General features: G+C 40.8%; 1 protein-coding gene across 3 annotated transcripts in view; it reads left to right on the top strand.

The window, feature by feature from the left end:
- The first annotated feature begins 14,486 nt into the window (after positions 1-14,486).
- FBLN1 (fibulin 1) overlaps positions 14,487-15,995 on the top strand; it is an 82,503-nt gene continuing 80,994 nt past the window's right edge. The window contains exon 1 of one of the 3 annotated variants that reach the window (XM_069806909.1): positions 14,487-15,136. In XM_069806909.1, the coding sequence (XP_069663010.1) occupies positions 15,061-15,136 (76 nt within the window). In that variant the 5' untranslated portion in view covers positions 14,487-15,060. Of the gene's footprint in view, positions 15,137-15,584; positions 15,732-15,995 lie in introns of those variants that run through there. The other 2 variants (XM_069806908.1, XM_069806910.1) reach the window with 2 other exon arrangements.

Below are 15,995 nucleotides of genomic sequence, written 5' to 3'. Positions count from 1 at the left end.
CAATGAAAATTTTAGTCTACAGCAGAAGTTGCATTGCCTTGTTTTCTTTAGCCCTGTAGGACAGATTTGAGACCTGTGCCTGTATGGATATCTTTTAATAGGAACTGAATGTAGTCTGAAAATTATACTTCCGATAAGCATAATAGATTTATTTTTCCTGTTCCTCACTGGGAAGCGAAACTGGCTATTTGAAAGGAGACACAGAAGGTACAAACAAGAAGATGTGCTTTTAAATTACTTTGGGACGTTACAGTCTCTTTCTTCTTCTCTTAGTACTTCTAGAAGATTGAGAGAATTGTAAAAATGCTATAATGTTGATTTTCGTTCTCATAGTAATCTCAGGGCTTGTATTTAGTTTCCATAATGAATTTAATGTTCAACTCATAACTAACAGTAACTACCAGTAATGCTGTGAGCACACTATGGACATCATAAAACCAGAAATAGCATTTGTACATTTTGCCTCCAACTAACATTTTTCATTCTGACCCCTCCAAGGTCCCCTCTGAGGTTCTGCTAGTGCCTCAACTGGGGACCTGTTAGACCCTTACAGACTTGACACAAACAGTCACAGAGCTGGAAGGGAAGGCCCCAAATTCCAGTGCAGCAGAGCAAATGCTTCAATGAGTTGCTCCTATCCCTCTGTATACCTGCATTACTAGTTATAAGATTATGCTGGATATGTCTGGCTATCACTTCAAACAGCTGTACTTCATGTATTTCCAGTGTTTGGTCACATTGCATGCATATATATACAATTTGATGGGAGCTGAGTAGCGTATGTCAGTGTTTGCCTGCTCCAGTTCACGGGCAAAAAAGTACTACTGCATTCTGTAGTGATGTTGCCACCTCAGTGTTTTGTGTCATGAGGATCTGCTTTAAGTCTTCATGCAAGCTTGTTGCATGCACTGAAAATGTCTGTGGCTGTGCCTGCTTCTGTCCCAGTCTGGTGTGGAGGTGTATGGCTACATAACATAATATAAGGCAGATATGGCAATTCCCATCATCTTCCCAAGCCAAAGTTGCCATTCCTGCTATTGTTCAGGGTGGATACCATTTTGTTTCCTCACTAAATGTTGAAGATAAGACATTCTGAGCTTGAAAGGCTACTTTGGACACTGCCTTCGAGATCTTGAAATATCCTGTTAAGACAAATTGGTGAAAAATTAACTTGTGGACTTACTTGCTTGTTTCACACAATTGTTATAAGAAGATGGCAGTTTGTTTTTCTCCATTTCACCCACATTGTTAAGCCTTCTGAGCTGATCTGTTTGGAGGCTTTATGTGAACCCATTAAAGAAACCAGGGATTAAATGAACAGAAAAACTACAGAATCTTTTTACATGAACAGGAAGATGACTGCATGTTAGGATTCAGGTGCAGCTGCCAGTTGCACTAAGTAAAAAATTTACCTCGATTTTCTTCAAATTGAAAAACTCAATTTTTGTTGAAATTCAGTTTTAAGTTCCATCTCCCTTCTGAGCCGAGGCTTCCAAAGGGGATACACCTTCCTCAATGTCCAGTAGTTGTCTGGCTCCCACAATACATCAGAGTATGCAAAGACTAATATAACAGGAAAGGGAATCAGACTCTGTAGTATTGCATATCAGAATAATTATAATGAGCTGTGGATCCAGCAATGAAAAGTGATCTTGAAAAAGAAAATGGGATCTCACTATTTAAAACCTTTCTTTTTAGAAACAGTGTATCTCAACTGCAGTATTCAAATGCAGATCTTAATATTCACAAGACCATGAAGTTAAGAGTAAAAAGAATTTACACATTAATAAATGGCATCCTAGAATAATAAATATATGGTTAATTAGTATATGTGTACATACCAACTGCCTGATAGTTTTCATTTTATTTGAAGGACAGAGTATGTCTATAGTCATCGCCACAACATAAAATGTTTCACGTAACTTGGATTGGATCCTATTTCCCATGAAGTACAGAGAATTTTGCCACAGACTTCAATGGACCTAACTCTTGCTCAGATGCTTATATAGTCATTTGAGACAAAGCAAAGAAAATTAAAGAAAGAAGACCCCCACTGTTATTCTGTCTTATGCACAATTAGCACTAGTGTTAATGACTCCCATGAGACGCAGGACAATGGATAATAAGGCCCACAAAATACTGTAATTTGGAGCATGCCAGAATTTATATGTTCAATTACATTTTTACATTGTATTGTAGGAAAAGAGGCTTATAAATACTAATTCAACATTTTTAATTGAGCACAAGTGCTAGTATCTTAGTCAATTAAATAATTAGCAGATAGTAAGCCATATCAGGCAATTTCACCTAGTTGAAATGTGTTAAGAATTGTTAGTTGAGTTCAGTGGTCTTTGGACCAAGCTTGCGTGTAAATGTACAAAACTGTCTTGATTATTTGTAATTAGATGTTTTTATTTTTTTAAAGACTAGATTTCAAATTAAGTATGGCCTATTTTAACCCCGTGGGCCGTAAGTATTTCTGTTGATTTGTTTAGTGCAACTGTAATGTAGTTAGCTTGATCCTTCTACCCTTCAAATTAACGGCAAAATTCCTGCTGATTCCAGCAGCAAAACCAAGTCTACATCATAACTAACCACAATTCCCTCTACTCCTTTCCTCTCCAAATATCTTGTTTATTACAGAAAATTAATTTTTAAATGTTCTTTAACTAATGATCTGGTGAGAGACATTTAACTCTTTCAATTTAAATTTACTTTTTAAATGTCAGAAGTTAAGAAACATGTTGCTTGTTATGAGAAACAAAATACTTTGATTAATGGACTTCTTTTTCAATCTGTGCTTATGCCAAACCTATGGATAGAAAGGAGATATTTACGTGGTATATAGTATATTGCAAACACTAATAGCATTTAGAAAGACCTGTATTAATGCAATTTTCCTGCTTAAATGCATCCTCTGTGTTTTGCACGGTACTAGTTAAAGCTTATTATCATACAAACTAAATGAAAGAGCCTAGTGAAATAGGCTGTTGTCAGATCCCACATGATAAATTGTAACTTCAGGCATCTCTGTTTAAATCCCTCTGCTAACCTGTTCCCAATTAGTGACATCTGGGACCAGATTTTCTTTCATTTGAAGCAGAGGCTTTAAGAAGTTTTTACTCTGGAAAAAAAAAAAAAAGACATAAAAAAAGGAGAGGGGAAATGTAATAACAGAAAGAACTTTAAATCCAAGTCCTATATATGATTTTACAAGCAGTGTCAGAATATTTTTAAGTATTACAGCTAAGTGTAGTGCTTTATACCATGATGTGTTAAAGGTCTGATTTTACAGTGATTGGTATTTTTCCAAGTCTAAGTTTCAAAACTTTGACTAGGATGTCTTAAAAGGCTTTTCTTTTTCTTTTTTTTTAATAAAGATATGAACTATAGTATCTTTGAAGAAACACTAGTAAACTTCCTATCCTACATATAGAAATACAGAAATATGTAGGATACTACACCTCCTTTTTTTCCAAGAGTTGGAAATCCTCCTCTGTTGTAAATTGGCACAGTTTTGTTAAAATGAGTGGAGCCATGAGGATTTGCACAGTTGAGAATCTTGACTCTATATATATGTTTACATTTCTTTGCATTTTTGGTTATGATATGACTTCTGTTTTTCTTCATGCCATGGATGACTTTTTAGACTATGTATCTGTTCAGTCTTTTTCTGAAATTATGGCTGGAGTGCAGGAGTCCTGAGGCAAAAACATCTAACCTGCTGAAATGTACAAATGGTCTTTTAAACAAGAAGTCTTCATTTTGAGAGACACTGAACATTAACCTCCCATGCATTTCAGCTGGAACTGGGGATGTGTTGATCCAAAAACCAGGCCAGCATAAAAACGCAAGCATATATACATAAATACACAAACAAGCAAAGAAATACATGCTCAAAATTAGCATTTTGGTGCTGTTTCACAAATAATTATGGGTGCTTTTCGTAGGGTCAAAAGAGAAGGTGGTAATTTAAGTAATTTTGTGTGTGTGCGTCCCAGAAAATACATATCCTGTTCTTGTGATAGCTAAGAGTGCTTAACCAATTCATTGTATAAATGTAATTACACATGTGCTATAGTGACAGCTCCAATCCCACATTGCAAAGGAAATGTCAGCCCACTGTCCTATGTACAATGGAAAACAGCTATTCCTTTCACTTTTATTTGAGTCCTCTGAAATAGAGAGGAGCACCATGAAAATGCCTCCAAATAAAATACAACCTGGGTGGTAAATGGGAAAGCCAAAGCCAAAAGTAGTACAAACTGAGTAAAATGTGAGCCAGACAAACTCACATTGGCTGAGCATTTTCTCATATTCTAAAAAAAAAAAAAAAAGTATAAATTTTAAACAGTGTCACATGGGACAGAGATAGACAAAAATCATTATATGTGCATTCTGGTTCTCAAGTGGTATACAGCCTTTGCAGTCATAGTGTATAACTTAAAATTGCTGCAGGCTGCTGTATATATTGCTCAACTGTGTCTGTTAATAAGAGAGAGATTGTAAACAAAACCCTTTTACATTACTCTAAACAGAACAAAGGAACTTTAAAGTGACTTTATTAATCAGTGTGTCACAAAAGCAGAGAGTAACCGTGGAACACAACGGTTCCATGACAGTCAAAGCAATCATCAAAATGACTGTAAAGAAAAAAAAAAAAAAAAAGAAAAAACCCAAAGAATACCAGGTGTGAAATAATTAAAACTACAGCCTGAGATGGAGGGAAAGTACAAATAACTTCTTGCTCTTTGGCTATATTCTTAAATGAAAGCTTTATAGATGGTTGTTCATAGATATGACAGAAGCTTTCTCTAGGACCTGTATTAGTTTAAAAAAATAAATTTTAGGAAGAGGTATTTTGAGGTTCCCCTGTCATCATATGTCTGGACGTAAGGGCCACATAGGACATAAGACCGTAGGAAAACATTTAGAAAATACTGTGAATACTCATAATAAGCTTGAAAGAGCCCATGCTGAAAGCAGTATAAAGGCTGATAAAATCTGATAAGCACTTTTTGACCTTGCTATCCTGCTAGCACACTGCCAGATACTCTAGCAGTATACAGCTAGTGTCTGTGTAATGAAATAAAGGAGTGATTCTACCATGTATAACCATGCCTGAAGCAGCTTGCATTTAGCTAACACAATGAATAATAGTCACGGTGATGTGACAGTGTGTTTGCCTGTAGTCTACTGAAAGTCCCTACTACTGTGTCTTCACTCCTGATTCAAGTGAATATTGGATACACTTTCCTGAGATACAAACACACTCTTGTGTCTGTTCACCAAGAAAGTAATTTCTGAAGAAAAGTTCAGTGACAAGCTAGCTAGAAAGGAGAACAGTCATTGCTTCCTTCACAGAAGAAATAAACTCAGAATATCACAGAAACGGACTATTCCACCTTTTTGAAATCTAAGGTCAGTTTTAGACACATAAAAGCAATGCTGACATTATTATTCATGTCCTCTTCCCCAATACTGAGTTGAATAGGAATCTAGCAGTGAAAACTTTAGGAGCTCCAGCATGGATTTTGTTACCAGAAAGAGAACAGCAAAACAGGAGAGAATTTACAGACATTTCTAGTAAGGCTGGCTTTTCAAATAAAGGAAATAGATCACTGTAACAACAGATGAAGTCAAAAGGACGTCAAATTGTGTGAGCTGTCAGAAAATACAGAAGGAGACATGAGTAGAGTGTATGCAAAAAAATTTCTTTTGACCCCTGATGGAGTCTGGCAAATGCTAGCTTTTAAATAGCACTTGAGAAATAGTAGTGAAAGACTACAGTTCCCAACATATACTTTGGAAAATGAAAAGCATGAGTGAGCTTTTCTGTTTAGGACACTTTATATAGCCCAGTTCAGTAAAGAATTTAAGGGCATATATAAATTAAGGTGTGTGAGTAATCCCACTGAAGTTAATAAGACTATTAAAAAATGATGAAGTGTTTTGCTATATTGAAATCAGACTACATACCATCTCATGAGAACAAGTCTTACAGCACTGCAATAGAAATATTACCATTTACTTCAGTGGCAGTTCCTCGCAAAGTTAAAGCTATTCTTAGCTTTGCTGGTTCAGAGCAGTTAAATTTCTTTCACCTAGGAACAGAACAACAGTACTTTAACATCCATTGCAAGACTTCCCAGAGTTCAAAAGAAAAATGCATCTAAGCACTTAGAGTTCTCAAGGGGACACAGAGATTTATTCAATGACCACTAACATGTATCTGAATTCAGTATGTTTAGCAAAGCGCTTTAAAGATGGAAGATCCTCAGTATATCATTACAGAGAACTCTCCATTGCTGGATTTTTAGGGGTTTTGTTGCACTATGACAATGTTGCTCAATTTCCTGTTACATGTTGAATGCAGAGTTTCTTCTTATCTGGTGACAGTTCAGGACCTGGCTTTCAATCCTTCTGTACTGGTCAGGAAATGGGTACACACAATGCATCACATAAAACATGATGCGACCAAACCAAACCAGTCACGATCGTAATGTATAGCTAAGTAGCAGAATATGCAGTATAAGGTCAAATTATGATTGATACTAATGCCCTGGCTTCAGTAAATGAAGCAAACAAAACAGTGTTGGCTTTTGGTATTGCTGCTGCTAGATGGAACAGATCTGAGGAACAAGGTACATTATAAATAAACGAGTGTAGAAACTTCAGTAGATTACTGAAGTAGATTGCTAAGTGTTTAATGGAAGGTGTGGAGGTGTTATCTGTGCGTCTCCGTACTTTGTGCGTATATGTCCTTTAAGTGCTTTTTTTTTCTTTTCACAAAGTCATCTTTATATTTTGATGGTAACAAGCAAGCTGAAACATACCAAGCACAGTAATGAATGGTCTGGTGTAAACATACATTTAAATGATCCTTAATTCTGATAGCTTCAGGAGATACAAAATAATATACTAATATTTCACTAAATTTTGTATATTTTAGTGTATTTATAGTGAAACGTTGGACCTGAGGGCAAAACATTTCATCAGTATTTATTTAAGAAACACAGTTTCTTTCTGAAACTGAGAATGATTTTTTTTAATTTCTATAAAAGTAAAACTGTCAGTGAAACTATTGGAAGATATAAGTATGCATAGGTGCTTTCATTTATAAAGTGAGAAGGTTTGTTTTACCCCAGGGTAAAAGTTTGGGGATAATTTATGATGCTAGTTTTGTCTTAAGGATTTGGCAAACTCTCAAGAATAACAGCATTAGTAATTGTACAAGGTCAGTTCAACTTGCAAGCAGTCTGGATTGTGGTCTTAACAGAGGCAGGTCAGTTTCTTAGGCAATCTGGATTTTCCTTGTAGGGAAGAGTTAACAGCAGTATTGGCCCCACTGAAGTCAGTGGGAATTTTGCCAATGATTTCTGTAGAGCCAAGATTTCACTCATCTTTAGCAGAGCTATTAAATACAGTATATTGCATAAACTGAGAGAAAAAGTGAAAGCTACAAATAAAGAAACTTCTTTTTCTGGATTCATGTTAATGATTCTGCAAATACTTTTCTTACTAGCTATCTGCTTTATAGTAAGCAGAGTTAACACACAATTTATATTACTCCTGAATACACAGAGAATATACCTATTTAATGGGAAATCTAAAATCTTTAAAGAATCCTGTTTTCTGACTTGCAATGAAGCTATTACATGCACAAGTTAGATCCTCATAATGACTGGGCTGTATGTTTCTGGAACATTTCAGAAGTAAAGTACAAATTATGGCATAACTATCAAAGCAAATATATATATCTGCTATTCAGCTGGAAATTTGGCTGGCTGTACATTTCTAAGTTTAGAGAAAAGAATATGAGAGCTATTCTGAATGCTAACATTATTCTAATATAGATGACTATATAGGATGCTGCTTTTAAACAGGGGAAATATAGAAGTTAAGCTAAAATTGCTCTGAATTACTTCGTAACACATTCACGGGAAGTTAATGGCTCGAGGTTGCTAGTTTATAACAGCTAACTCTTATGCAGCGTGTTTAATTTTATGGAGCTCAAAACATTTTACAAATCAGGTTATTCTTATAGATAAAATGAGGCACGGAGTGGTAAATATCTTGCCAAAAGACATAAGCCAGCTAGAGAGCTGGAAAGAGAACCTCTGTTAAAGTCTGCTCAAACTTGCTGTTTAGCAGGCCACGGTTCTCCCAGACAATTAATTCCTAAATAGTTAGGACTTGGGAGGGTGGAGGGTCATTTCTGAGAGCAGACTGAGCATGTTTTTTCTACCTCCCTTTGGCGTAACTTGCTGCTGGCTGTCTGTCTGTCACACCCTCTTTTTAGACATTGCACTGGGGACTGTTCTTCCGTCTCATAGGAGTATCTCATTGATCCAGTCCCAAACTCTATGACTAGATCTAAGAACAGTTGTGAGATCGCAGTTGAAAGAAATAAGAGTGAGAACAAAGGGTTTTCTTGAATAGAATGGGTAGTACAGGGCTTGTTGGTTTGAGTTTTTTTAGTTCGAACCTAAATTCTGTTGCTAGGTCTGCTTCCAGAGCTCCGCCAGGAGCTAAGAAAGGAGTGTCAGAGTAGTCCCTGACAGACAGAAAACTCAATTTTTATGCAAAACTTAAATTATACTACAGCTCTTCTCCAAAGACTCTGAGCCAGTCTCCTCATCTACATGGCCTGTGGCTAATGATGTAGTATATACAAATGAAAATGTCTGCCCTGAGAACTGGGAGCCACAGGGCACATGCAGCATGGAACAGCTTAACCCATTAGGTTCATTTAATAGGGCTAATCTGTTTATTTTTCCTTTTGCAGCTGTCCAAAGACATTCTGATCCATCCACCCTTCCAATTAAGAGACAGTGTCCACCAACTTCACATATCCCAGATGTCAGCCAGCTTCTGTAGAATCGTGCCAGAAAATATGGTAAGTTTATAATATTTTTCTTCCAAACAGTTTGCTACACTACAATAACTTTTAAATTAATTTGTATTAAGGTGTCCTCTCATAGACACCGCTCACAACTGTGTAAGCATTGTATAAATGCAAGCCCCACTCCCTGTGTATATTATTAACATCTGTTTGTAGTAGGATCAGGCCACCAAGGATGATCTGGGGTTCCTGGGACAAAGATATTACAGCCCAAGGCTGTAAAGTCTAAAAGATGTGGTACATGAATAAACAAAGTTTGGGAACCTCTGTTAAAGAAACTGAGACTGAGGAAAAGAAACAGAGGCTGTCTATGAGGCTGAGGGAAAAGGAGGAAACCCAGTATACATGAATTTGTTGTAGAGTTTTATCAATGTTCATACTCTTTCCGCTGACTATCTGCTTACATTATACTGAGTATAAATCACAGTTTCTACTGGTAAGATAAAAGTTCTGGCAGGCTGGGACTGTTTGCAGATGGATAGGATGGCTTCCTTCTTTCTTAGACTTATGCAAAAACATTTGTAAATAATACAGCAAATTCATAAAACAACAATGAAATAGCACTGAATGAAGCAGATTTTAAGTGATCATGAGGAAGCGTAGAAAACTGTGTGCTCCTGCTTTTAAGCTATTAGATACAACAGACTCAGGAGTTTTATTTATGCAAACCTGAAATTTCTTATATTCACTTGTATATTTTCTGTTTCCCAAAGATCATTTGGTCACATACTTGGATATTATTTTTGTTTGACAGGGATGGAGCTCAGATTTATCTGGGATGTCAGGAAGGGAAATGGCCTTTTGCCAGAATAGCCATTTACTTTATTGATGGCTTTTCCCCACCCTTTATAATGAGATTTTATTTTTGTTGGAACAGTGAAAATAACCATTGGTACAGATGCTGATTGACAAATTTAAGAGTCACCCTCTGAGAGATTGCAGCTAAAATAATGACTGATCCCTGCTGTTGTTAGATTTGTGGAGGCCCCAAGCAGAGTCTAAGGCAGATGCCATTGTCTCCTCCAACCCATGTGTGCGTGACTCACACTGCTCTCCAGCTTAACCAAACAGAGCCCAGCCTTCCTAGGCGTCAGGTCCTGGAAAACGCCTTGCGTATTCACACATAAGACTAGCGCTGCCTGCAGTGACATGAGAGAGTCTAGAAGGGGAAAGGAAATTTATGGGAAGGAGGAGATCTGAGAGACTGGGAGGATGCATCTCTAAGAGAGGCCGGAAATGCCCCATGAATGTCAGATTGAGTTATTCCTGAATTCTACAAGTAATGCCACAAGGGAAATGACATGGATCATCAAAGCATTCCTTTATGCCCCAATAAACTCCTCCTTGTCTTAGAAGCAGACCCCATACATATTAATAGAAAACCAGTGTGTGTTTTGAGTGTCCAAGATAGCAATATATGTTTTTCTTAATCAGACAAGAAAGAAAAGAAAATGTAGGCAACACTTACAAAATGGATACAAACCCCAAAATGGGTAAAAATGCAAAATGCTTAGAAGCAATGTTATTGAAAAGGACTCCGGGTAATGAGTCCCAGTCTGGAATATTTAACTGATCCATGCAAAGAGGAAAAAATGTTCAGAGATTAATCAAGCAGTGAAAGGGTTTGTCTGTACAAGGAAAGCTCTATAAAGTAAGGCAAGCCTCTTCTAACAGTCTTTAGGTATTTGAAACATAGAGCCCAGCTAGATAGCCTGGTGTGGATACAAGCATCTGTATTGTTACCCATATGGTATAAGCGGCTTGGGCTATTGGCATCCACGTAATTATATATATGCATATATGTAACATTACTTATATATATGTAATATTATTTATATAAAGAGCAGTCCAAATTTGGGATGGTTATAAATTTCATCTGACATTGTAATTATTCTGGAAGGAGTCCTCAGCCAGCTTCTCTGCCTGACTTTAGCTACAAGATGCCATCATAAGCCAGATGGCATAAAGGTGGTGGCTAGGTCAGCATTCTTGACTAGACTTGGAGGCCCAGTTGCATACACACTAGGGAACAGAGGAGGCTCTCAGTCCTCCCACCTTCCTTTGCTTATCTAGGGCCTGGCATGACTCAGGCTGGTAGCCATTTGGTGTGGATAGTCAGTAGTTTAGGATTTGAGAATGAAAATGAGCCAGTGGCATGGGGGACAGACATATCTAAGGGGAGGTTTTATTCCAAGCTAATCCCTAACAAGGTTATGTATGGTAGGTGCATATGAAGTGTCCACCCTTCACTACCATACACACACCCTTCAGTACCACACCACCCGTACACTACCTACCCTAAGGTGCTTTGATGGTCACTGATGATGCACAAAGCACTGAGTACATCATCACAGTAACTTCAACATGAATACAAGCCTAAAGATCTATTAAAAACTAAACTGGATTGATTTAGACTTAAAATAAGCAGCAAATTGTTATCTGTAGTGCCATTAATTGTCTCAAAAAATAACCAAGGATTATGGTGCATCCATCTCTGAAAACTCTGACAATTTTTTTTTTGTAAAAGGTGTGTTCTAGTTCAATCGGAAAACCTGCCAATACTGTTCAGAATGACAGGCAAAAGAGTCAGAGTGGTGCCCATAAACCTTAAAAATCCATTTCCAATATTAAGATGTTAAAACTGAAAAATTTCCAAAACTTCCAGTATTAAAATGATTATGTGACACAGTTGCGACATGTCTTTTGGACAGAGGCCTTCCTTACTATTCTAATTCAGAAAAGATTCAGGTAGTGTTTTCTCGAGGAAAGAAGCTGAATGCTAATTGTACTTTGCACATACTAGTGTCTGGAACTAAGCCAAGTGGGTCATTTGTACTCCAATAGCCACGGATTTGCCTGCTATAGAGTTTGGGGTCTTATTTTTACGGTGGGAGATGGCAAGATCCACATGGGCTTTTCTAAATCCTTGTGCATCTGTAGCAGTCAGTGATGTATTCTTCCTGTTAAGAAGGAAGAGGGGACTTTTTATGCATCTTTAGTGTGGCATGTTTCCATAACAAAAGCCAATATGTAGCTTCATTTTTTGCCATAGGGCCCAAGGAGTTTCCCTTTAGTAACAAGTTAGATTTCATTTCTAGGTGAATCTATTTTCTTCCTTGCAACATTATTCCAGAAAACAGGGAAGATATAGCAATTTCCTTTCCCTCTCTTTTGCTCTATTTCTGGGACAGATGAGTGGAGGAAAAAAAACCCCAGGATTTGGGAGCTGCAGTAAAACTGAGGAGCTGGGAGGTACAACAGCTGGGACTATGGGGCAGCTTTGTTTGTTAGGCAGAGGTTGATGTCCTTACATAGGCTTAGTCAGGCCATCTCAAGAATTCCTGTTCCCATGAAACTAAGTAGCTGAATGACAACTGTGAACCTGCTGCCATAGATGGTAATGGATTTGTTAGAGTAATTCTAAATTCTTTGTCAGTCTACTTGCGTGTATCTACTCTCAACACGATCCCTGGAAATGACTTGCGCAATGATTTGTTACGCTGTCATTACTCATTAATCTGAGCTTCTGCAAATGATTTTTATTCTTCTGAAGTAAAAATAAAATCCTCATTAAAGAATTTGTTTGTTTTAAAAGCTACACAAAGGATTACAGGGCCTTTGCAAACAGATGTAAGAAAAAATGTGGTTATGCAAAACGTTCCCTCTTCTAAGCCCTTACTTTCCATTGACTTCCAGGACCTTTGAATTGAGCCCGAAGTGCATGGCTTAGCTCACTACAAAGCTTGGGGTCAGTAATTAGAATCACATGTACTCGAGGCCACTGAATCCGATTGTAGGTGAGAGTGCCAATTTATACTGGAAATGTGTATTAATATTATGCAAAAAACTCCACCCCAAACCAAGGGAAAACCTATTATCAGATCTGCAGATGACCGCAGCCATGATGGTTTCTAGAAATATTTCTTAAACTGTTGCTTGAATTTGCCTCATTTCTGGTAAACAGCTTGTGGTGGCAAACTAAACAGGAACAAGGAATTCTTACTCTGGAGTAAGAATGTCCACACATGGTGTTAATCAGGGTAACTCCATGTGTGGACAGGCTGTTATGTGTGACTTTACACTGTTTTAGTCGAACTGGTGAACTTGTTTCTACCCACCTTTAATCAATTAGGAGAGGTTTTAAAGTAAGGTGAAATAAGCCAATACTGAACTGAATCCAGAGTTTCTATAGAGGGGATTCCACCAGTTCAATTAAGCTGGTCCAGACTTTAGACAAGGTGTGATCTTTGTTAGTTACGTCCTGCAGCTGTCTGATATGTGAAAAACAGTAGCTTGGAGGTTGTGATGAAACACTGCCAAGGTCCCACTATAACTGATATAAGATCCTTGTAAACTGGGTTAGGGCATTTAAAGAAGAGACAGAAGTAGACATGCATGTGTAGAAGAAGGAAGCAAAAAATACCCCCAAATAAAGTCAGCCATCCATCCTTCATCCCCTTTTCCAGCTTTTCCCAATAAAATGGGGGGGGGGGGGGGGGTGTGACAATGCAAAAACCCAAACAAAAAAGAAACAGCAGTTGAAAAAAAAGATGACCTGGGTGTTCAGAGTGTGGGTAGGGGTCAGTTCTTTGATGTCTCTTCCTGCAGTAGAGTTAGGAGGCACCATGAGAAGGTTGGTGGAGCCAGGTTCAAAAGGAACAAAAGGAAATGGCCCTTTGCACAGTCACTGGTAGACCCATGAAACGTGTTGCCAAAGGATATTTTGGATGATAAAGGTTTACAAGAACTCATGGGGACACAGGATAAATACCTGGAATAGAAATTCACTGGGAGCTACTGAGCGCACAGAAACCACGTTCCACTGAGGAAATGCTCCAAACTCAAAAGCAACTGGAGACTGGGAGAGTAGTTGGGAGAATTATGTGTGTTTTCCTTGTTCATACTCTTCCTTTGGAGACCATTTATGATCATTGCTAAAGACAGGCTATTGGGCTAGTTGGACCCTTGGCCATATGGCCATTTTTATGTTCCTGTGTAAGAAAAGAAAAGAGCAAGTAACCTGGTGCAGAACCAAACATGCACAATTTCAACTCTTACTGCCTTAAATACTTTTTCCAGTTGGACATTTTGAGGAGAGATATTCAAAAGTTGCGTTGAGTAGTTGTAAGAGGAATAGTCCAATCACAGCCCATGTGGCACAACCAGCAAGTAAACATGAACTGACTTCCAACTGTTTGAGTAAAACCGAGGGCAAAGTATAGAGGGGTGATGAACTCTCCATTTGTTTCTATGCACATTTGTCTGCAAATGTTATCCCCCACATTATCTTAAAAGATCTTGGCAACAGAATAGCCAACTGGGTGCTTTCAACTCCAGCTCTTCTTTGACCACTATCAGTGTTTGTGTTCCTGTTTAAATAAGATAAGGAGGTTTAAAAAAAAAAAGAAAAAGAAAGAAGAAGGGAGGAGAGAGAGAGAGCAGAGCTGCCTGCCTCATTTGGGTTGAAATTCTCATCCTGACTTTTTAAGAGGAGGGGGAGGAAAGAAGGGTATTTTTTTCCCCAGTGAATTTCATTCTAGAATCTCTCTCCTTTTAAAAATCCTTTTTATTGACAAAAGTTGCATTGGAGTAAAATCCACAGCAAGACCAAGAAGGGGGGTTGAAAAATCTCCCCTCCAGAGGTTAAACCTTTCTTTCTCTGCTAGGTGGTTTCTTTTTCTTTGCTTGGCCTTTGTTTGTGGCTTTCTCCTACTTGGCACCGAGAGAAGTCGCTGCATTTCTCCTTCACAGAATCAGTCACGCCGGCCCTAGGTTCACGCTGAGTATCTGTAAAGTTTTCCGAGCTGAAGGGAGTCGCTTTGAGAGCGTGTGTGGGGGTGGCGGGGAGAGAGGTAGGGGTATCAGAAGCAACAGGGTCTCTGCCTCCGAGCTGCGGTGGCGGCTCTGTTCTGCTAAGCACTTGCAGGCTGTATAATTAACCGGGTAGGCAGTGAATTAAATCTTTGTAAAGCCCCCCGAGTGGGGGGTTCCTGCAAGCTCTTTTCCAACCGGTCTCAGGCGGCTGGGATAACATCAGCAACAGCAGCAACAGCAGCAGCAGCAAGCAAAAAGGGGGGAGCCCACCGGACGCTGCAGGAGAGCCAAGCCCCCGCTCGGTGCGAGCGCTCCCGCCGGCGGGGAGCTGCGCCCGGCCGATGGACAACCTCCGCGGGGCCCGGCCGCTGCGGCTGCTCTTGCTCCTGGCGCTGGTGCCTTCGCTCCGGGGCCAAGGTAAGTGCGGGGAGCGGCGCCGAGCCGAGCCGAGCCGACCCGCGGGCGTCCGCCGGGCTGCGCCGCGTTCGCTCTCCCCCCCCCTCGCCGCCGCCGCCGTCCCGGCGCCCGCGGGCCCTGCTCTGCCCTCGGGGCGGGCGGCGCGGGGTTCCCGGGCGCCCCGGCGGCCTGCGGGGCGTCAGCGCAGCCCCGGCTGGCCGGGAGGCTGCGGGGCGCGTCGCCGGTCCCCCGGGCTGGCCGCCCCGGCCGTCCCCGCTCGTCCCCGCTCCCTCTCCCGGGGCCGGAGGGCGCCGGCGGCCGGGCTGCGGGCCCGCGGGGGACGGGGCGGCTGGGCTTCCTTCCCCCCGGTGTCGTCCCCCCCGCCGTCCCTTCCCCGTACCCCTGCTCGTCCCGGGCAGGCTTTAAAGCGCCGCTGCCACGTTCAAGTGAGCAGAAAGGCGTGGCGTGGCGTGCACCGGCTCCGCCGCAGCCGCCCGCTGCCACCGCCGGCTCCCGGGGCCGCTGCTGCCCGAGCGCCTTCGCTCCGCTCCGCTCCGCTCCGCTCCGGAGGGTCGGTACGAGGCTCCGCCGGGACGGACTTTGCTGCTGGGAGGGGGTGAGTCGCTCGGTCGCGGGGCCGGGCTGCGCTGTGCCGTCCGCCCGGCGCTTTCCTCCCCCTTCCTCCCCCCCAAGCCCGGGGCCGGCCGGGCCTCCGGGGCCGGCTCCGGGGCTTTGGCAGCCCCGTGTCCCGGCAATCGCGACACGTCGGGGCGGTCGGCGCTGCCGTTACCCTGTGCGAGGAGAGGCAGCCGGCGGTGGGCGTCGGGTTAAATCGCGCATCGCGAGGGTGATGTGTCCCGAAACAGGCGGTCAGGAGAGG

This window comes from Haliaeetus albicilla, chromosome 19 (assembly GCF_947461875.1).
Source record: "Haliaeetus albicilla chromosome 19, bHalAlb1.1, whole genome shotgun sequence".
In the NCBI taxonomy this organism is placed as follows: Eukaryota; Metazoa; Chordata; class Aves; order Accipitriformes; family Accipitridae; genus Haliaeetus; species Haliaeetus albicilla.
Note: the sequence above shows the minus strand (reverse complement) of the source record. Positions and strands in the feature narration are given on the sequence as shown.